Source organism: Dendronephthya gigantea, unplaced genomic scaffold (genome assembly GCF_004324835.1).
Source record: "Dendronephthya gigantea isolate DGI-Jeju-01 unplaced genomic scaffold, DenGig_1.0 000016F, whole genome shotgun sequence".
NCBI lineage: Eukaryota > Metazoa > Cnidaria > Anthozoa > Malacalcyonacea > Nephtheidae > Dendronephthya > Dendronephthya gigantea.
The window spans coordinates 1793848-1817134 of record NW_021163026.1 but is presented as its reverse complement, the minus strand read 5'-3'; the positions used below and the strand labels follow the sequence as shown (position 1 = coordinate 1817134).

Below are 23287 nucleotides of genomic sequence, written 5' to 3'. Positions count from 1 at the left end.
CCCAGGTTGCAACGTCAAGTTCCATTCAAAGTATTGTCGGCATTGCTTCCAGATTTCCCAATGTTGTTCGTCAAGAGAATCTGCAAAGTCTCGACCAAGAGTGGAGGGAATTTATGTACGACGAGGAAATCTCAACCTTGGCCGATCGTTGCTCTGCGCTACCGACGGAAGAATTCTGGGGAAAAGTTCCAACCGACAAGTACCCGAATTTAGCAGCATTCGCAAAGGCTATGTTAACTATACCAGTTAGCAATGCAGACTGTGAACGTACCTTTTCCCAGGTTAACCTAATCAAAACTAAGCAACGAAATAGATTCTCAACGGAAGGTGTTGCTTCAATTCTTTTTGTCAAAGACGGCGTAAAGAACGTTGCTGAATCGTGTACTACTTTTCAACCATCTGACGAAATGCTGGCATTATTTAATGAGGACATTTACCACAACGTTAGAGCTGTGTATGGAGGTCAAGAAGAGACTGAAGAAGAGTCGGCGAACGCAGCAGACGCTGGCGAGGACGATTTGGAAACAATTGACGCTATGGAGATTGAATTAATGGATTCAAATGAATGAAATGATTTGAATTGAATTGAATGATATATTAGCCATAAATAGCCTAACACGTATCATTGTGACATATCACAATAATCACATGGAAACAGCGTTTTAGTTTGACAGTTTTTATATTCCTTTTAATATAAATCTTGTTTGAAATTGCTTGTTTGTATACTTGTTTATAGTAAGGCAATAAAGAGTACTTATAGGAAAAGTGTCTGAACTTATGTGTTATACACTGTCGCCATGAAAATCAATTAAGGCAAAAAAAGAGTGTAGCGGGGGACGACATTGTTATGGCAATGTATGTACGCAGAAATTAAAAAAGCGGAATTTGCCGTATTTGGTAAAAAAAAATCCGATTTGGTAAAATTTCAGCACCGTTTTTGGTAATAACCGCTGACAAAACCTGGTCACACTGTATCCTCTGATCTAGGTCCAACTTTCAATCATGCTCAGTCAGCTCAGATAATCCGTAAATTCCCGTGATCACGCTAACGAAACCAGATAATGTGAATAGTTTTTGACATGCCATAAAATATGTATGAGGTTTATACATTATCATGTAGATCATGTAAATATCTTGACACAAAACCAAAGAAAGAGGACAATAACCAGCTGCAACGGTCTGAAAGAACTGGTCAAGTGATCATTCTGCTCTGATCCGAACGGAGGTTTTCGGTAAAGAATGGCTGTAGTTTATCCGTGGTTTCATTTTGTGCGAAGTTTTCGTACGTTCCTGTGCCTTCTCGGAATCGTATTGTCGATATACGCGCTCTATGTTGAGGTCAAGAAAATGCAGGATAAGTCTTTCGTCGCCTTGTGTGATATTCACTCCAAGATGAGCTGTTCTAAGGTTTTCTCTTCAAAGTACGCTGAGCTCATATTTTTTTATATTTTATATAGTTTAAACTGTGTCAATTCAAATTGATTTAACTCTGTGTCAATTGAAATTGATTAATGAAGTATACGTGTCATAAACAAAATTCGCGTATGTTATTTTACAAAACATGAATAAATTACTGGTTGTCTTGTAAATTAAGTCAAGTGGGGCTTTAGTAGGCCCAGCTGTTAGTTTCCATTAATAATATTGCTCTACATAAACAAAGACTTCTTCCCCCCCTTGCTTAGCAGCCTTAGCTTGTATAGTCAGTCTGAGTCCACACAGTGTACAATGTACTACCGTCTACCAACCAATTTTCCTGTCGAAGTTCAGATTGGTGACCCTGAATTATTGAAATCAATCTACAACTCACCTATTGACAAAAGTATATGTAACTATGCTAATATCAATTGATTTTCCTAAAACTCCAAATTCCCCAAATAAATGAGATCATCTGGCATTAGACAGAGACACAGAGTGAAATAATACAATAGGTACATAATTTAGCAAATGCTAAATGGTGAACTGTTTTGTTGCAGGTATGGTACAGGATTTGGTCTGGTTGAACCATTGCTTGGTAAAGACTCAATATTCAATATTCCAAACAGTATTTATGGAATTGCTTTCTATATATTTGTGTTAAGCCTTGGTAAGTATATGTGACCAAATTTTTAATCAATCTAGTGTGATATGTTAAAAGAGGAATTTAAAATCCAAGAAAAAATTTTGCAAATTTGACTACTACTACATTATACCTAAAAAGATAACACTAACTTTGTAATTCCTATTTTATACAGGTTTCTTTGACGGTGTTACGGTCGCTTGGATTGTAGTGATAAATTGCATTCTGTCCTGTGTCGGTTGTGTGTACTTGGCTTACATATTGTATTATATTCTGGAAGATTTTTGTATTGTTTGTGTGTCAACCTACGTTGTAAATGCCTTGCTCCTGGTACTGAGTATCTACCATCTTGTTCAACTACCCTCCCCAGATAAGCCACACAGAGAATAAAGAATTACATAGTCTAGAAAAGCAAGCATTGTACATTCACACAGAGTGAAAATATAGCTAGGTTTATCACTGTGAGAAATACTTACACTGTCTAACTCTAATAGATTAGAAAACACAATGTATTGTGCTGGGTATTAGGAGGTTGAATAAAGGAAAACTTAAAAGTGAAAGAGTATTGTTAAATATTTGATTCAATATTTTACAATCCATAAAATAACTACATCAACTGGATTAGTCTTCGAATTAACAGTAGAAAGATAATAAAAATGTAAAGAGTGCTGAGGGCTTGCCCTGTAGCAGGGAATCTTCTGCCCCAGTGTAAGGGTGATTGATTAGTGTTAAAACTTTCACATCCACTAGTTTTTGTGGTTTCCTTATTCAAGAGTCATCTTCCTGCTCGCGAGCAGCCGCAATTTTGTCGAAACAGCGTGAGACTACTGAGGTCCAGCCAGTTTGGTGGCTAAAAACGTAAGGTTAGATATTATTGAACAAAAACTGGGCAGCAAAACGAAAAAATTAAAAAAAAAAATTTGAGGATAAGAAAAAGAAAATAAGTGAAAATGATGCGATCATTTCGAAACGTAAACAAAATAAACAAGACATTTGAAGAAGCGTCTCAAATTCAAAAGAAGACATTTATTTTCCCAGGTGACGAAAAGGTAAAAATACGAACCAAAGCTTCACTTGGGAAACATAATTTTAAACCTACAAACGCGTTTGTTATGTATGACTACGCGTAAAATCGTCTGTCGTTACAATAAATGCTACAACGAGATACGATGTCAGTCGGAATAATTTGATTTAATCGAAAAATTCTCCGAGAAACATCCTACCTTGCCCCACAACCCCGGCCAGTGTCGCCATCGAAAAACTCGTAAAACAAAACAAGATCTTTCCAGTTCTCGTCCACTGCGTATCTTTCATCATCGCCATGACAGGGTCGACGACCATTTTCATCGGGCAGGAAGATATGGGTAAGACGGTTCCGTATCTCCGCGCTCACATCTCGCAGTCGTTTCATGTTCCCTGAGCCAGTTGGACATTCCACTTTAAACTGATCTCCGAAGAAATAATCGTATCGCTCCAAGCATTCGACCAGAAGGTAATTCACTAAAGACAAGGGTGCATATCATCTCTTATTGATCCAGTGTTACCACAGGAGGAAAACCTACACTAAACTAACTTTATTTATACTGGATAGCTCTATCAGTTTTAAGCTGTTCTTCCTAGAGATCAAGTAAGGATCATCTCTTATTGATCCAGTGTTACTACAGGAGGAAACCTAAACTAAACTAACTTCATTTATTCTGGTAAAGTTCTATCTGTCCTGAACTGCTCTTCCAACTCTGATCATCAGAAATTTCAAAATGTCCCAGAAACGTTTATCCATAACCTACCACACAACCATATAGGGCCTCGCCAGTTGCTATTACCGCCAAACATGTAGGTGTTCGACTCGGCCGCGACATACTCAACGCGATGACTGACCCCTTCTACGTTCACTTCGAACGGATGGTCCTTGTGATAGCGAGACAGGGCTCTTACCCCGTACGGAGAAAGGAATTCATCTTCATCCAGTAAGTACTTGAGTACAGAGCGGAGTTTATCTGGCGAAGGAATGGCCAGCAAGTGATGATATTTTGAGGCGCCGTCTATATTCATGTACGATATCTAACAAAGGTAACAATGGATTGGATTTTTACGATACCATTACCAAACGAGTTTGTACCTACAACTCAGTGTGGTAAAATCGTCTGCTGTTAGACGAATGTCTTCTGGAATGCCTGTAGGAAGATCAATGCTCTGTAAAACACTGACCTGGACAGATAAAACTATAAACACGAAATTTGAACACGAGACACACAAGGCTATTGCTATTATTCCTAGTGGGTTCATATTGATTCTGGAATTCCTAGAAATCCTTGTGTACCTCATTTCTCAAATCTTCTCTGTTTTTCAAGAACCAGTCCATTCTTTTCTTGAACCCGGGCAGTTTGTCAACATACTCGTCGTTGATTACCAGGACCGCGTAGAGAGGTATGAGTCCCACCATGGATCTCACACGGAGTTTACATTCTCGCCTCTCGTCAAACCTAACAGAGTAAAGGATAGCGATGATGTACGGACATTTCCCGTACGCAATATTTCATTGGATGCACATGCACAGCTTGTCGAGAAGTCGACAAACGCACTTCAATTTGCTACATTCGTGTTATTGCGAACCTTAGTTGATCGTAGTAGAATCCATCTTCCTCGTCCCACAATCCTTTGTGGTTCATCGCGTCGGAAATATCGACAAAATGTTCGAAGAACTTCGAAGCCATGTCTTCGTAACTGGGATCTTTCCACACCGCAAGTTCCAGGGCAATCGAAAGCATGACGGTGCAGTAAAACGCCATCCAAGCTGTGCCATCAGCCTGTGAGAAGACAAGATGGAGAAAGTTTGAAATGAACTAAGTCAAGCTTCACAACAAGACACCATTAAAGAAGACTAGTTACCTGCTCGAGATAACCACCAGTTGGGAGAGGTTTTGAACGATCAAAAACACCTTAAGAGTTTTAGAGAAATCAAATACAAAGACTCGAGATCACTCTAATCGTAATGTAATTAATGTAACTCTAATCGAGATTACAAAATGAACGAACTTGAATAACTAACGATTGGCTTGTTCTTAGTTCTCTCTGGTAGATACCGTACCGATGTTGTCAAGACCCAGAAATCCTCCACCAAAAATGTTTCTTCCATTTGGATCTTTCCGATTCACCCACCTAGAGAAACGATTTTAAATATGAACAAACTTAATGCAGGAAAACGCATTCCGATCTAGACTGTCAGTCAGTTAGTGATCCAGTAAGTAAATGATTTCTTATTGATCCAGGAGGAAACCTAAACTAAAATAACTTTATTTATACTGGATAGCTCTATCAGTTCTAAACTGTTTTTTCTAGAGGTCCAGTAAGGATCATATCTTATGGATCAGATATTGGAACTTTTTCTCACACTAAAACATCACCATGTCTCACCATGTAAAATTCAAGAGCAACTTTTGAAAACAACGTGCAAGGAACACGTCATCCCTCTTTCCTTTTGGTCCAGACATCCTGTAGACGCACAGACACGCCCATGCATGAACCGGGGGGTTCACGTCGCTCAAAGCGAACTCGTACGCAGGCAGTTGACCGTTAGGAGACATGTACCATTCACGAAGGAACAGGAGAAGTTGAGATTTAGCGTATTCTGGATCGATCTTGGCCATTGGGACCATGTGGAAGGCAAGATCCCAAGATGCATACTAAAAGCAGTATGTGAGAAACTAAATACGGATTATCGATCTAGTGTTACCACAGAAAGAAATCTAACTTTATTTATACTAGATAGCTCTATATATCAGTTCTAAACTGTTCTTCCTAGAGGTCGAGTAAGGATCATCTCTTATTGATCCAGTTTTACTACTGGAGGAAAACTAGAGTAACACAGGCGCAAAATATGTCCCCAAAATACCATACTTACCCATGGATACTCCCACTTATCGGGCATTGATATAATGTCTCTATTAAACAGATGCCTCCACTCAGGCTCCGAGTTTCGTCCCTGCGCCCGACTTTCGGGTGGCGCGGGTTGTTCGGGATCTCCGATGAGCCAGTCCTTGATGATATAATGATAAAACTGTTTAGTCCAAAGCAGGCCGGCATACGACTGTCGAGAAACCAACTTCTCCTCGTCCGAAAGTTTATCTAAAGATCAAAATAAGGTTATACGATGCGTCATAAAAACTAGAGAGAAAGGGCGCGAAAATGCAGAGCACGTGATACGCATGTGGGATACAGAAACTGGTCAGAAAGAGCGCATGTTTGATGTAATATATAAATAAATATTAAACTGTAAGTGACAAAAATAACAATATTTTTCATACCTGATATAACAGCGTCATAGAACTGATCAGCATCTTTTTTCCTACTTTTAAAAATCTTCTCAAAGTCTTCACCGAAGGGTTTATCTGAGGCGTCCTTAGCGATGGTTAATCTGCATCTGAGAACGCGTTCCTCACCCCCCTGGACCTCCAACACGTGATGCGCGGCGACCTTTGTGCCTCGTTTATCAGGACTGATCGCCTCTTTCTCGTCGTTTATGACGTAACGATGAAACGCATCCTTTGTGTAAGACGTGTACTGGGATACCCCGTACAATTTCTACATGGGACGACAAAATTGTAAAATTTCTTGAAATGGAATAAAACCACCAAATAATAATCGACTTTTCCTATACCTCGCTATTTGTTTCGTTTTCAGTAAAAAGCAACGTTGCCTCACTGCCCTGCTCCGAGCCCTCAAAGTCAAACACAAAATCATCCAATGTATCATGCTTTGTCCTGACACGTCCCGCGCCTTCCTGCTTTATCCTAGCCTTCATGGTGCAACCCTCGTGCGTACACCCCCAGATCCAGGTATTTCGAAACCAGAGTGTTGGCAGGACTGTGATGGTGGCTGGATCTGTCCCGCGGTTGCTAACGGTGATTTTTATCAAGATATCATTTGGAGCATTTTTTGCATATTCCGCCGTGATGTCCCAATAACCTACGTCGAATACACCTAAAAGGACAGATATAAACGTCGTGGTCCAGTGTAGGTAGTATTCTACAATAAGCTGTCATGGTTTGTGTCTGAACTACCTGAGAAAGATATCTCAAACATGGTGGTCCAGTGTAGGTAGTATTGTACAATAAGCTGTCGTGGTTTGTGTCTGAACTACCTGAGAAAGATATCTCAAACGTGGTGGTCCAGTGTAGGTAGTATTCTACAATAATCTGTCGTGGTTTGTGTCAGAACTACCTGAGAAAGATATCTCAAACATTACATGGTGGTCCAGTGTAGGTAGTATTCTACAATAATCTGTCGTGGTTTGTGTCTGAACTACCTGAGAAAGATATCTCAAACATGGTGGTCCAGTGTAGGTAGTATTCTACAATAAGCTGTCATGGTTTGTGTCTGAACTACCTGAGAAAGATATTTCAAATGTGGTGGTCCAGTGTAGGTAGTATTCTACAATAAGCTGCCATGCTTTGTCTGAACTACCTGAAATCTCCAGTCACTCACCTGTATCACAAAGTTCAAATTCCAAATCCTGAACAGTTCTTCGCCTGTTCTCCTCAACAATCCACTGATATGGAAACTCATTTTGGGGATATTTGTACAGAGCTTTCATGTAGCTGTGCGTAGGCAGAGAGTCAAGATAATAGTAACATTCTTTTACATCTTCACCATGATTACCTAAAGTAGACACCCTGCAGTAATGGTGTGATATGTATATCCCTGTGATTACATGCTAATTGCCAACATGCTAATTACCAAATTGTCTATTAAATCACCAAACTGCTAGTTATTAACCAATTAGCTAATCATTACTAATGAGAAAGTAACTACTTAGTACCAGCTTATTGTTATAATCATATCAAATTGCAACCTTTTTCATAAGAAATGTACATTATTCTTTTTCTTCTAAGTTTTTACCTTCTGGTCCAGTCAGGCCAAACAATCTCTCCTTCAATATCGGGTCTTTTCCATTCCATAGAGAAAGACCGAAGCATAGCCGACATTCACGATCAGTTATCCCCAGCAAACCGTCCTCGCCCCAGCGGTACGCCCTGGATCTTGACTGGTCATGGGTGAAATAATCCCAACTGATGAAAATACCATTTGTTAATTTTTAAACCGTATGCATAAACATAGAAATATTTATCTTATACGCTAGTGATTTGAGATATATCTAGGTAATAAGCAATGAATTATTAACTGCTAAAGAGTAAAAACTGCCTTAAATATATTTAACACCTGCCTGCGGTACAATGTACAATGTTGCCTGTGTAATATCAAAATTTATTCATGTAAACAATGAAGTAGCGAAGTTATGTAACTCTGACAATTCGCAAAAATATGCGGCCAAAAACTGTTATGTTCTCTAGTTTCCAACCAAATTAACCTTGCCTGAGTTGGTTTTAACGAAGAATTATGTAGGGTTTCATATAGATTTGCCGTAAGCTGCGAAAACACTTGAAAAAGCTGTAATTTGATCGCGTGTGTGTAAACACGATTAAGCGGAAATCGATGCAAACATCGCTCAGAAATTTTATGAGAAATTGTGAAAACACTCGATATAATTGCTTGCGGTAGTAAACAGTGTTGCATATTCGTTGCTAAACAAGAAATTTACGTGCAAAATTCACTATAAGCAAGGAAGTCTTAATCTAGAAACGAAAGCGTGGAAAAGCGTGGTCCGAATCGAGGTGTTTCAAATTCATATATTTTGAAAATCTCATCCTAAAATCACACCGTAATTTTGCATGTTACACTGCCCTAAAGTAAATATATCCTGAACTAACTAACGTAAAGATACAGTAAAACGTTATATCAATCGCTATAGAGCATGTAAAAGTACTCTGAGTTGACACAGGAATTATAGTTTATAACTTTCGTTATGCTACAGTAACATACCAGCCCCCATCAGCTGAATAGTCTTCTCTGACTGTGCCCCATTGCCGTTCAGAAAGATAAGGACCCCAACGCTTCCAGTTCTGCTTGCGTTCTTGGTCCTCCTTCAATCTTAAGACTTCTGGGCTCGATTGTGACCAGATAGAAGCCTTTGTGTTTGCACGTAACAGAGGCGCCTTTGCCATTTCTGCTCTGCAGAAAGAGAGATGTGTATTGGCTTTGCCAGTGTTGTGTGTTCCGCACGATACTGCACCGGAAGAATGCTTGGCGGAAATAGGAAGGTCAGAGATTTTTTGCGCTGTTTACACGACACCAGATTGCCATCAGAATGGGTCAAATTTTGTAGTTATTGAAAGGCAGTGGAGATTTTTAATACCAGAGACCTGAATAAAGATATAAAAGCCACAAAATGATTCAGAATTTGCTGCTAATCGCTGCTCCATTAAAACGAAGATGAACAAGGTCGATGGGTCATTGGAATGACGTGCGTGCAAATCCGATGGATTAACAATGCATTTCCTGGAACTTGCATTTGAGCGCAATGTTTCGATGTAAATCGATATTTTGGTGAGCATTTCAAGAGATATGCTTGACAAATTCAAAGTACATGCCTCAATTTTGAGTGTGTTCTCAGAAAAAAACGGAACAAGTCACTATAAAATTATGACAGAAGTTTGATGTGATTCAATAGACTGAAAATATTTTCCTTAGAGCGTGTGAACAATTTTTACAGATGAAAAATTACCTTTCATAATCTTCACGCAGAATTCACTTTCTTTAGCCTGAAAATTGGAAACAACCCTGAACCCCACGTCTTTTCTCCTCCTTAAAATTGGGGCGGGTCAGAGGCCCCCCACCTGTGGTTTTTAAGGCGGGGAAACGCATGCCTGCTTTCAGGCTGGGTAACTTTAAAAGTTCAAGATGGCGGCCAATTCGACGGAAAGCGAAGTGAATGATCTTTTCGGCTATTTGTCGTTGGATTCAAAAGAAGACGTTAAAACCTTAGTTTTAAAATACTTGCTAGGTCTAACTGGAAGCGCGGACGGTATGAAATTTATTGAAAAGAATCCAAAACTGCTCGAAAAAGTCATAGAATTAACGGATGATAACAACGAAGGAGTACAGAAGGACGCGTTTGTCTTTCTTCTAAATGCCTCCGCTTCTGAAATCGTGGCGCGAAGACTGGAAACTATGAGCATTTTCGAGTTGATATTACCACGGATTATCGAAAAGAATTGCGCATTTGCTGACAACGCAGCTATGCTCTTATCAAATTTGACTAGATCGGAATTAAGCTGTGAATTGTGCTTGAAATGTATGGAAAAAACACCGCAGTACTCTCTTAAGATCATTTTTGATATACTCCAAAATGAGAAGTACAATGATTGTGTAGATTTGCATCATCTGGCAGCATTTCTGTCCAATTTAAGCAGAATAAAAGCCGTCAGAATGGTCGTCCTGGAAAGGACTAGTAATCTAATTCAAACACTGCTACCATACATTAGCTTTCAAAATTCTGTCGTGCGTAGGAAGGGAGTTGTTGGTATTATACGGAATTGCTGTTTTGAGTATGGTAGGTAAATGGTGAACCTTGTTTGCACTCGTTAGCTGAGAAAACAAGATTTAAGTTTCGATTAGAAAGATTCGGATATTTTTTCTAGAATCTCATAATTGGCTGCTTGGTGACGATGTTGATATCCTACCAATACTGCTGTTACCACTCGCTGGACCAGAGGAATTCTCGGAAAGCGATAACGATAAGCTTCCACTGGACTTACAGTACCTGGATGATGATAAGAAACGTGAGTCGGACCCAGGCATACGGAAAATGCTGCTGGAATGCCTCTTGATGGTGAGGTTTTTTTCTGCTCGTAGTGTACTGGCGCAAATTGTATTTAGTGAATGAAATCCCAGATAGTTAAATCACAAATATTTTGTGTTTATAGCTTTGTTCCACGAAGTCTGGTCGGCGGTACATCAAAGAGAAGAACGCCTACGTCATCATCCGGGAACTTCACAAATGGGAGAACGATGAGGCGGTTTGTCAGACGATTGAAAATCTTGTGCAAGTTTTAATCGGAGATGAACCTGAGGACGATATGGCAAACTTACATGAAGTTGAAATACCTGACGATATACGGGCTCAGCTTGAAGAAGTTGATAAAAAGTAGTGCGTTTAAGAAAACGTTTGAGATTAACCAAAACAAACTAGACTGACAGATGGATTAAGTCTAACTCATAAGGCGTTAACAAAAAATTCTGTTGAGCGATTCATTAATAAGAATATAAAACACTTGAAAGTTTAACATCAATCTTTTTCTTTATAAATATATATCTTTAAATATATTCTCTATCAAAATTTTCCCTTCAATTCTTCTTTTTTTACAAAAATGGATGTTGTATAAATATTTCTTTTACCAATTTATTTCGCCGTTCATTACTTCAAGTAACCATTAATCCATTATGCATATTTACAAAGATAATTAGTGAAGTTTAGAAAATACCAGTATTTCCGTGAAAATGCCCAGATTCTTCTTCTAACTTCAAAATTCTTCTTCTAACTTCTTCTAACTTCAAAAACTACGACACTTTTCTCTGACGAAAAACCTAGTAGGGTTCATATGTCACCATTGTTGGTTTGCTTACTTGCTTGGTCAGCAGTTCATGATGGCTCGCTGTGTAGCTGGCTTGTTTTTCGACCGCATTTCTATATTTCTTTCGAGTCAAGACTCTTATGAAGCCTTCCCGAAAGTCCCTGCTCATCCACGAATACACGAACGGATTAAAACAAGAATTCGCAAACGTCATCAACTTCACCACCGCGTTAAAAGTCCCTTCATTTTCCCCAAAAGTTCCCTCGAAATAATCCGGGTTTACTTTCTGCAGGAAGTAATACAAAGATGACGGTCCCCAACACAGGATGAACAGTCCGATAACAATGGACAAGCTTACAGTCGCTTTCCGTTCTATAGCCCAGGCATCAGTCCGCGGCGTGCTGCCTCTGCGATTTTGATTAAACGTCCCAGCCATTCTTTGTTTTTTTATAATAATCGCGTGCTTGATTGCGATGATGTATATAGAAGTTTGACAAGTCAAAATGACCACGAATGGAAGTAGGACATTGACAAGGATAACTGCAATGCTCCATTCATTTGTTGGTTTAAAATAACAGCTCTCATCGTCATCCTTTTTCCAGAAAAACGGCAGAGCAGACACGATGATCGCCCAACACCAAGCACAGCCTAAGACCACCTTCATTCGCTTAGAAGTGACTGTAGTTTTGTATGTTAGCGGTTTGATGATAGCTAGGGCTCTATCGACACTTATTATCATCAAGCTGAATACGGAAGCGTACTCTGTTAAAAAATACGAGAACCTTGAGATGTCGCAAACGATTTGCTCTTTTTTACCACCAAAAACGTGCTTTTTCGCCAAATACGATGGCATGGCAACCGCGCCGCACATGACGTCAGCAACCGCGAGACTTAGGACTGGGAAGTAGAGGGCTCTGCGCAGCCGTGGCTGGATGACGAATGCACTGCATACCAACAAGTTCCCGGCCACACAGACGATGATGATGAAAACCAGGACTATTGTAACCGCTTCGACGGGAACGTCTTTGGATTGATTTGCACCATTGTGGTTGTCTAGATTCGTGTCATTGTCCATCAACCTGCAAGCAGCAATAAATAAACTTAAATTCAAGTACCGGCGAAACCATAAAATATTAATACACTAAAACTTTTAAGCATCTCTAATGCATCCTAAAACGCACTGTTGATCGCTCGAGGACTCTTAGAACACTTTCTTGAAATATAATCTTAAAATTTTGATGGATTCCTAAATGTTCTTTGTGTTCTTTGAAAACTTTTTCGAAGAATCATGAAAAGCTTTTGTGTGATAGGTTTTCCCGTAGATAACTGATTCTTTATTAAACATACATTTTCCAGCACAATATTTCTTAGACACGCCGTTCTATTTTGTCTTTGAGCTTCGAAATTCAACACAAGATCGTCTCCAAAGAAATAAGTACGACTGTTTACACAGAGGAGAATACTCTGAGATGATCTCCCCGGAAATAATCGCGTATAGACAAAATCTGTCACAGGAACTAACGTCAAATATGAAAGAATTAAGGAACAATCTAGCAGTTCCTAGAGCTTCCGGCGCTTAACGTCAATTGCTGTCTTGGTATTATTCCTAAATGGACACGTCAAACGTAAAAAAAATTCCCTACAAAGAATCTTCCCTACAAAAAACTCTTTGTGCTTGTAAATGATCAGTTTCGCTGCGTTTCCTTTCAGATATTTTACCCTAAAGACTGTTTGTATATTTGCCGTCTGGAAATTGTATATAATTATGAAATCAACAATGAAAATAGGTGTGTGTTCACACGCCTAGTTCTTGAGGTTTTTTTTATCTTCAATCCAGCGAATTCGAGAAACGACGTCTATCAAAGTGTGTGAATACGTTTTTTAAGTAATTTGTCTTTAAAAAACATTACAGGCCATTTAAGAAGGTATGAGAGTAATAATTTCAGGGAACTGGCACGCGAGACATAGCTGTAGTGCACGAGTGACGAGTCTTTTCTAGAAATGGTGTATGAATGATTCTGGTAAAACAGGATATTAGTGATTGCGTAGTACAATTTAAAAACAGAAAGTCAACCGCGCAAGCCAGACAGAAAGTCTCACAGACATCTCAACTGTAAGGACGCCCTTCGATTCGAAGCCAGCATTGTTTATATGGCAAAATATACAGAGAAAAGCGTGGGAAACGGCAGAGTTACAACAAAGCTGCGGGTACGCGGGTACCATCCGTGAGTAATGTTTGCTTTGAATGAGGTTTGTGAGGAAGTTTCAGAGTTGAACACTCTAATTGATCACATGCATGTACTGAAAAACCAAATCTTTCTTTATGCTGGTTGCCAATTGACTCAGTGACGTAACGTCATTTGGAGGAAGGTTTTCAAAACTTGAAATCTTATTTAATTATTAATTAAACTCTTTTTGCTACTCTGGTCGGGAATAATATAGTTTCATTAAATGTGGTGCAAGAACTGCCTAAAATTGACGGGAAGATTTCCCCACGTTGCCAGACCTAAGAGCCTTCGTCAACAGATTCAGCGGAGATTGTATATGAAGGGAAGTATAGGGGTGTGTATATAATATATATAGTGTTAATAAATTATACATCTTTCAAATGGGAAGCTATTTTCGAGACCCATTAAAGTTTACAAGGTGAACGCCAAAATGTACTTAGGCAGCTTAAGGTTGTCACTGTGAAAAAATTCGGCGATTTATATCTTATCACGCACGGACATATTCCATGCCATGGGAAGTTTTCTACTTCAGAGGCATATCCCTTCACCCTTTGCGGCCTTGGCTTTGCTGTAGAGCAACCAAACGCGTTTCTTTAATACAGTACCCGAAGTACTAGGCCTTGCGTATGCAGCCCAGAATCTTGTAAATATATGTTTAACTGCGAAATATTAAATATATATAGGTGGCCGGTGACATAGAAGATGTTTTCAAAATAAGTTTTTATCATCAATCATCACCAACAATAGCTATATCCGTAATGATTAACGATATGTGAAAACTGAACCCTCCAAAAATAGTCGCATTCACTCGCTTCCGATAGTTTTAAGCCTTCTCGATTCCCATTGGAGTCATACACAACACATGTTTTTGAAACCTAAATTACAATAATTACATCATGTACGTGCAAACAACAGTTATTCGGCTCCGCGGTGTAAAAGAAGTTGATCAAGTTTAGCTATAAGCTAACCCGACCATCATATTAATTCAATAAGAAAGAAGGGTGTCATATTGTCGTATTAGCCTGGCTGCTACCTGATGTCTGGACGTCATTGTTATCCTAAATTCAAACATACTATACAATCTATCATCGCAAAAAACTGCATCAGTTTGACTAGGATCAACGACGTGAAATTCAAGGTATGAGAGATATAAGTCACCTGAATTTACTATTATTTTCGTTACCTGTTTAATTTCATTTCAGGTCTTTACCGACCATACAATTGCAGTCAAACCAACCAATATTCAATGGGAAACTTCAAGCAGCAAGATTCGAGATATTAAATTCTCCCGTTCATGAAGTCCTGTCTTCAGTGATAAAGCTACGATGTTATAAAGTTTATAACGTTTTCCAGCTCATACACGACGTTTTTTAAGCGGTTTCCTACGCAAACAAAATGCCCTCATGCTGTGTTTTGTGTATACAAGAGTGTTGCATAAACATTCAATTGATAAACAATGAGTGTTGTCAATCATTCTACCGCCTTTCGTCTTCCGATGTTATCAATGACGTGCTAGATATCCTCAGTTGTCTCGCATGCGTTTATATATAGGCTATATATAGCCGATACGTACTTGAGAGTTTTGCACCGATGAAAAAACGGCATATAATTTCTTAAACGGCCGGTGCATATGAATTGTGAGCATCGAGATCCCTTTGCGCTAAAGGACATAAATTACTCTGCTCGGTTTTGAGTGCGTAATTTGCACTGACATTTGAGAGCTATGATGAGTTATCAACACTGACAGCAATCAGCCAAGAAATAAATATATGTTGGCAAATCTTATTGCCGTTGTAACTTTCTGAGGCTGCCCCTGCATGCGCTGCGCTCGTCTATTTTAGACGATATTCACGATATTCACATCATGTTTATTCGTTAAAGACCTGATAGTTTACGAAGTAAATATTAAATGGTTATATGCAAACTTAAATTTTTCACAAATGCATGAATAATACTGATATAGACATGCATATTCATTTTTTTTAAATTTCGCAATAATTGCTCCTAAAGATACCTCAACTTATACATCCATATCACTTTACACCTTTCTGCGTTGTTAATACTTATTATAGCGCCGAAATTTTTCTCAGTAATTTCTTCCTGAGCATGTAACCGCAACGTCTCACAATGCACCGGCGGTTTCCGCCACCAAAATTCAGAGAAAATGTTCCGCTCCGTCGTTGATTGATACGAAATTTTGATGATAATTTCAAAAACAGCCTGTTCGATTATAAACATTGAACCGTCTCTCCCTGTTGATTTTGCTAATATATTAAAGAAACACCTTTCTTTCCGCAAGTCTTTTAAAAATATTGGATGGAATATCGGACGAGAACATGAAAGCTATCATGAAATTTGAGTTGTGAAAATAAATATTTTTCATTGGCAATCCTTCATAACGTGAACTTGTTTTATTCACCGTAAATAACCTTGAAATTAAAACAATTAAAGAACGACGAAAGCGAATATATTAAATGACAGCTCGAATATGTAACACTTCTGTTTCCTTTTCGGCTAAAGAATATAATTATAGTGTTACATGAGTGCTTCCCTTTGCGAGAAATTTCGTTTTCTCCGCGCCCTATAGTAAAATATATGTTTTCTTTTATTCTCGTATATGCAAGAAATACTAAACCATATTAATATTAAGAGACTAAATTTATTACTATGTCTATAAATTGATTGTTTTGCAGCGCCATCGGTACGCTGTTTAAGATGATAATGCTTTTATATGATCTGGTTTGAAACTATAGTCTATAGTGACCCATTTCCTGAGGGGTTGCGTCAAAATTGTCGATACAACAGTTGTAAATCGCTACTAGAAAGCCCAACGCGCAATGATGCTATGGAAAAGTAGTTATGCGTGTCCTATATACCGGAGACATTTGATTAAACTACATATTTACTGAGCCATACATATATTATTATATATACATACATATATATATATAAACATTCAATAATCTTTTGTAAACAAGGAACTACAATCTTGTGTTTAATATGACAAGAAATACCTGAGTATATATCTTTCTGATCTTGCGACTAATGATAGTTTTGTGGTGCTTGAAAAATGACAATACGATTTTTGAACGACTTACGGCGATGTCTACACAATGCAGTTTATCATATAGATGAGGCATCGGTAAGCAGATATCCTTAATTTAGATATTGCACGTTTAAATACTGATGATTGTGCGTAATAAGATAAGTGTTCGCATGCATGTCTTGAATTCCGTAACGCAAATGTGGTCACATAAGCTGGAGAAAAATCGAGATGCCTTACGCTCGAAAAATATCTGTGCAAATATGGGAGGGTTGATGCATGTTTAGACGTAAAAAAAATCGAGCTGATGCATTTAGAACTACTTATTGGTCCGCGGTGTCACTTTGTATATAGAAACTTGCCACATGCAAACAAAGCCGCGTGCAAAATGAGTTTTTTATATGCTGGAAGATTGGTTGTATAATTAAGATTGTCTAATATCCGTTTTGCCCTTCACATTCTGGGTAATACATGAACCTGATAACAAAAAAATTGCATACTTTTTCCATTTTTACCTACAAGGCCACATATCTGTGTGTGATTCCGCCCGTTTAACCAAGGTAAATCTAGGCTTGGATCGGAGAATTTTTATAAGAAAAATTGGGAGCAGACCAGAGAGGTTTTACACGAGAACCATGCATGAACAACAACTAACCAAAATCCGTGCGAGAAATTTGGATATTGGTATGCAGTTTCGTGCACGCATGCGCGCGCGGGGAATAGGTAGCTATTAGCAAGCGTGCAAATAGAGGCATGGGAAGAATTAAGGCTGTCGATGGCAAACTAATGAAACGATTAGACCGCAACTTCAATGTGTGTTTCAAGTGTTTTGTTTTTGAAACTTGCAATCGAATTAGTAGATATCCTTATTAAAAACACCCTGGTAGCATTGCGGCACCCCCACATCAGTCTCAGTTCGAATAAAACTATAGTTGAATTAATCAATAGCTGATAAACAAAAAACCGTATAGAAATATACCATGCTAGCGGTGAAGGCACAAATATAGAAAAATAAATATATCATAGCCACAGGTCTGCGTTCAAATGTCGTCAAGTTGGTTGGCTTGTGTATTTTAGCACATTCGCCTTGTAATAAACATTAAACAGAGGCCGCGGAAGCATGTCAAAAGTGGGGGGGCACTGACGAAAAGGGGCAATATGTATACTCGATCGCGTGTCACGCACATAGGCGATCATCAGACTATATATATATATATATATATATATATATATATATATATATATATATATATATATATATATATATTATATATATATATATATATATATATATATATCCCCTAAACCACCACAGATAGGAATCAAATGCAGATTATGCAGATGTTACACAAATTAGAACAAAAATTTAATTGGTTAAATGTAACTTTATTGAAATTTTCCAAAATATCCAACTCCTTTTTTGTTTTTGAGAACGAAGTCTTTAGCAATTAACTTTAAATCTAGTTTATCGGTTCTTGTTTTGTTTACTGGCATAGTCATAAGGTTGCAGTAGCGTGCTTCCGTCATCGTGCTCCTTAGATACGTTTTCACGACGAATATTAGGCCAGTTAAACAGAAGGCAGTTGGGCACTTTATTTCTTAAAATTAAAAAGGGCACATTCATCTCAGAAAAAATGGGAAAATCATTTCAGAAAAGGCACTTTTACGTCTAAAAAAGGGCACATTTTCCCCTTGCACGAAAAGTGGGGGGCATCTGCCCCCAATGCCCCCCCGGTTCCGCGGCCTCTGACATTAAACGACATACATCATTTATTATATTTGTCAGTATTCCCATTAGGGATTAAGATACTATCAGAAACCCATGTATTTCCAAAGATATATACTTTTGATCTTTGCGGACCACAGCCGGCGCTATTTGAAATGTTAATATATAGTTCCTTGATTATCTTTTATGAGTTTTATCTAAATTCTGCCGGGATGGATTTCCGAGGCCGACCGTTTGTCTTAGGCGATGAACTTTGCAGCCGAGTTCAAAATTCTTTGTGTGATAAATAAAACATGCAGAAACTGATGACAACGAACTCAGTGCATATATAGCCCTCGCTCGCGGGAGTGAACTAATAAGAGAGAAATCGCTGGGGTAATCTGTGAGATGTGTCCATCATATAAGACTATATATATATATAGTTAATCTGGGTCAAAGTATCGAGAAGTTCTTATCTATTCGAGGCCGTTGTTATACTAAATTGAATGAAAAGTTTTATATATATATAATATAATAATATAAATCACACAATGGAATGTCTTGAGCACTATTAGGTTAAAAAGCGTTCCTTATGTATGTATGCAAAATTAAACTGCGATAATTAATGCAGGACTTATATATAATATATAGCATTGTAGGCTGTCCTGATCTGATATGAGTCATATGACCGGCTGCAATTGCATATATTTTATATGTCACGTCCTTGCTTCTAATGAAATATTGTGTCTGCATGATTATATTTATATATTTTTATATATCCATCATATAATCATTATATCTCTTACACGCGTCTTACATGCAAAACTTGCCGCTCATGCATAAGTGACTTATGAGCTGTCGTTCACGATGCATATATGCACTTTACAGAGAAAAAAAAACAGTGGAAAATAAACTGAAACATGAACCAAATCATAGTCACATACAATTGATAAAATACAAGCATCATGCATATCTAGTTTGAACATACAATAAAATAAACCTATGCACTACAAGGCCATGCTGTTTATAAACACTTCTAAATATATTCATTTGAGATGTTCAGTTATGATTTTTATGTTACCTCAACTAAGAAATTGTAGTTTCGTCCTTCTTTCCAACGAGAACCTTTTTGTTTTTGTATTCTGGGCACGTTTATTGGAAGTGAATAACAATAACAATATAACCACAATGACTTATTGCATGATTAATACAAGGATGTCTGCTCATCGACTTATGATTCTCGAGAACAAAAAAAAATAAAAACGGATTAAGCTAAGATTTCAGAAACTTCACGAATTCTTAAAATCTTTCATTCGCCTGGAGTGTAGGCATAAACAGGGTAGTCTGAATGAAAGAATGAAGGAATTTCAAAATGCAATCACCGAAAACCCATGCATGATAACATGATATCGTCTTGGTTTAGGATTTTTTCCGGGACCAAAGATTTTGAGATCAATATAATATAGTTTGCCGCAAGCTGTAATATATATCCCACACATGCATGCAACCGCCTCTTAACGCAGGTATAGACGTCACGGATTAGGATTTATAGTGGCAAGCTTACACCGCGAAAGTGGGAGGATGATATCAGATTATATTGATGGTATTCTTACGGATTAAGACCCTTCCCATCCTATCCAACACCTCCCAAGTGGTAACTCGTCAGCGCACGTGTAAAAAACAAAACAATTTTAGGAATTTGCAAAGCTATAGGATAACATAAAGATTCGATTTAATCCGCAAAGATATTGCTTTTATTTCACGTTTTATGACGACGTTTTTGTAACTCGCCACGCGCCAAGAAGCTCATCCTACGCCAGGAGAGAATGGTTGGTTCATTGACCGCACGACGTGGAACATATTTTTTTGAAAACGTATATCGCGATTTTTGTCAGATAACTTATGAAACGAAGCGATCGGTGACTCGAGTTACAAAAGTGAAAACCTATAATGGTGAAGTTTTCGCTTCCCAAGTGGTAACCCGTAACCTGACTCCTCAGGGGGAGGGGGGAGTCATAGCTCTATATATTCATATTCATATATATACAGTATATAAAAGAAATCACTTTGAAAATAAATTGGTCAGAAATAAGACGAATATATATGAATACGCCCTCCCCCTGGCCCCTACAATTAATCGTCCAGCTACAGCCGTTGTTTGCTTGCAGATCCTCGCCGTGAACAGCAGTTCCGCAAAGCCTTGCATGGGATCACATATTATCACAACCCTAGATTTCCTTGTTTTTTAGCCAGATTAAGACTATAAAACTAGTTTTAAGTTCGAAGTAAAGCGTATACCCATGGTTAAGGACTAACCTTTATTTCAACGCGGAACTACAACAGGTCTTGCATTGAGCGAAAAAAAAATTAATGTAACCACTAAGTCATCGTGTTTTCAAACTAATACTGATAAAAAAAGGTCATATTGTTTTTGTCACGTATCGTCAACTATATTGACCTGACTAGATTGTTCTAAAATCACTCGAAGTCGGGATATACATAATAGCTGTAAGTAATATGGCTTATTTAAATTTCAAATGGCACTCATTTTTTTTTTCGGGACACGCGGCTTGTGCAAAGCAACCGGGTGTCGCTGACACATTATTACCACGACGACTAAATTAAAACTATGAATAGGATACATCAAAATGGTTTTTTTTTTAGCATGTCGCATTCTTTATTTTCAAAGTGATTTATAGTCTTGTTGGTTCGTGCCCTCGGGTGAAAAAAAAACATGGCGGTTACGCTGATTTTGGTAGGACGGAATAGTCCGGAATCGAAACTCTTTATCTTACCCTATCATCACACGTGGAACTCCCATTCGACCTGGAAGACGGCGAGTCAAACGTCTACTTCCTTCAACTGTCGCTAATTTTCTTCGTGTGTTCCAAGCTGTTCGCTGACTTCGCTCAACTGATTCTTTGCTTATGTTGCATCTGGTCAAAGCAGCAGTGTTGCTTCGCTCTTCAGCCTAAACGTGCGAATGAATGATCCATGCAGATGTTTCCGATATAAATATATAGTTTTATCGCATTTGTGACCGATGACAGTAAACGCTATCTTGCAACTTCATCGCCAGCTGTCTGCATTATCGCGAGTTCCTTTCGAGAACGAGCCTTGTCGCCATCGTATAGCGATAAAGCTTGAAGCTCGAGAAATGATATTCGTATGATACGAGGGCATTTTTTGAAACGAGTTTCTCCAATTCATTGTATTATATCCTGGCCAAAAACCAGGCAAAACTATAGCTTTTAAAGCCACGATTTACGGTGTTGTTGTCACGATCTTAAGTGCAATCTCTGTGTCGTCAATTCTTTTGAGATAAAGCCAACCACCGCTTGTTTGAATCTCGGTAGAAATCGCACTAGATTGACCTAAATCGGTTCCAAATTGTGGGATACGCCATACTGTTTTCGTTTGAACATTCGGAGGTCACACCTGGGTCTTGGGCGCCCGTATTGAGGAGGCCCGGGGTGGATATACCCGACTGCTTTTATTGGAAAGCGATTTTTTTACTCTATGTCAATATGAATATATGAATACTTAAACACAACGGGGTGCACAGGTAAAAAAACGTATTCTTTTCGTGTGCAAATTTTCCGCAAAGTTATAGCTGACCTAATTAGGCAAGTCTTTATCGCCTTTCTCACGCTTATATAATGCATCTATTATAACCCCAAGGCAAAAGAAATAAATTTATGTTTTAGATTACTTAATGATTCACTTTACCCAACTTCTGTCAAATTATAGCACTAATATGGGGCATCTTTTTATATGAATATAGGCATCAGGTTTTAGCGAGGGACACACCTGCTTTCAGGGATTGGAACTGGGGGTTCAACGTGTGTAGCCAGGGCGATCCTAGGCTGGTTTTGCTAATTTTCGAGCGAAGATCTTTCAAGCAAGACCCAGCAAGTTTTTGAAAAGCGTTTATCGCGTACCCGTTTAAGACAATAGCTTGTGTGAAGCCGGCGTCTCTTGCAAAACAATTCATGCAATCATGCTAATTTGCCAACAGACTTGGATTGTCTTTTGCCTTGAGCCATTAGACTATTCTATAGAGTGAACTCAACTGGGAGTCTTCTCATGAGGCCTGGGGGGTTTTAACAAAAAGCATTAATCGATCGAATGCTTTAATTAATACGCTTTCCTGTTTGCTGGCTGATGCGTTTCAGAACAATTTCATAGTTTACGTATTATTTACCTATAAAAATTGCCAAAATGAAGATAAAATCTCAGCGGTTCAAGAAAGCGCAAACTTATCGTTTTGGTGAGCATAGGATTGGATTCGAGCATTTACCAACCCGAGAAAAATCGGTGTTTTCACACAAACTGCTTTCGTTTAATCAATCAATTGGCTGCGAGTTCATCGCGGTATCTAGACTGCTACAGTATTTTTTATATATAGGCTTTTCCCACCTACCTGTGCATCGGAAAAGATTTCGATGAAATGAGAAGTTACGGTGTACAAATCGTACAAATTTTCCTCGGTTTTGACAAAGAATCAAGTCTAGCAGGACCCAAAAATATCGCAGACAGTCAAGTCAGAATCTCTGTCTTTTGTCAGTTCCCCCTGTGTCGTTCCGCACCTATATACAAGGTGCCAAAACCTGTAAACTGCAGGTGCTCTGTTTGACTGAGTTGTTTGTCTTCAAAGCCAATTGAAATACAATGTGTTTTTTTTTCTTTTGATGATAATTTTTCAAGTGCTGACGAATGTACAGCAGCAATCACAACTCACATCTTGTTTGCTGCTGGCATTTTGATTGATTGAATGTAAACAAG

At 38.4% G+C, this 23287-nt stretch overlaps 4 protein-coding genes across 8 annotated transcripts; 2 read left to right on the top strand and 2 right to left on the bottom strand.

Moving 5' to 3' along the window:
* The first annotated feature begins 1006 nt into the window (after positions 1-1006).
* On the top strand, positions 1007-2605 carry LOC114520441 (vitamin K epoxide reductase complex subunit 1-like). The gene is made up of 3 exons (XM_028540700.1): positions 1007-1421; positions 1974-2083; positions 2232-2605. The coding sequence occupies exons 1-3, from the start codon at positions 1240-1242 to the stop codon at positions 2444-2446; spliced, it is 507 nt and encodes a 168-aa protein (XP_028396501.1). The 5' UTR covers positions 1007-1239; the 3' UTR covers positions 2447-2605.
* A 4-nt stretch (positions 2606-2609) lies between these two features.
* LOC114520440 (uncharacterized protein YMR196W-like) lies at positions 2610-9178 on the bottom strand. Its single transcript, XM_028540699.1, has 14 exons — positions 8936-9178; positions 7955-8124; positions 7541-7714; positions 6714-7036; positions 6361-6637; positions 5958-6181; positions 5471-5739; positions 5145-5215; positions 4946-4995; positions 4670-4863; positions 4377-4539; positions 3844-4117; positions 3280-3556; positions 2610-2906 (listed from the first exon to the last, which is right to left on the bottom strand). Exons 1-14 carry the CDS (start codon positions 9115-9117, stop codon positions 2825-2827), a joined length of 2730 nt encoding a protein of 909 aa, XP_028396500.1. The 5' UTR covers positions 9118-9178; the 3' UTR covers positions 2610-2824.
* Positions 9179-9840: 662 nt separating this feature from the next.
* Positions 9841-11232, top strand: LOC114520471 (protein HGH1 homolog). Its single transcript, XM_028540742.1, has 3 exons — positions 9841-10505; positions 10594-10784; positions 10879-11232. Exons 1-3 carry the CDS (start codon positions 9854-9856, stop codon positions 11101-11103), a joined length of 1068 nt encoding a protein of 355 aa, XP_028396543.1. The 5' UTR covers positions 9841-9853; the 3' UTR covers positions 11104-11232.
* A 56-nt stretch (positions 11233-11288) lies between these two features.
* Positions 11289-23176, bottom strand: LOC114520470 (dopamine receptor 4-like). Of its 5 annotated transcripts, XM_028540737.1 has the most exons (3): positions 22926-23176; positions 21298-21473; positions 11289-12605 (listed from the first exon to the last, which is right to left on the bottom strand). In XM_028540737.1, the coding sequence occupies exons 2-3, from the start codon at positions 21321-21323 to the stop codon at positions 11540-11542; spliced, it is 1092 nt and encodes a 363-aa protein (XP_028396538.1). In that variant the 5' UTR covers positions 21324-21473; positions 22926-23176; the 3' UTR covers positions 11289-11539. The 5 variants fall into 5 exon arrangements, with proteins under 5 accessions (XP_028396538.1, XP_028396542.1, XP_028396541.1 ...); XM_028540741.1 differs by lacking the exons at positions 21298-21473; positions 22926-23176 and adding an exon at positions 19584-19637; XM_028540740.1 differs by lacking the exons at positions 21298-21473; positions 22926-23176 and adding an exon at positions 16769-16858.
* Between the last annotated feature and the right edge of the window lie 111 nt (positions 23177-23287).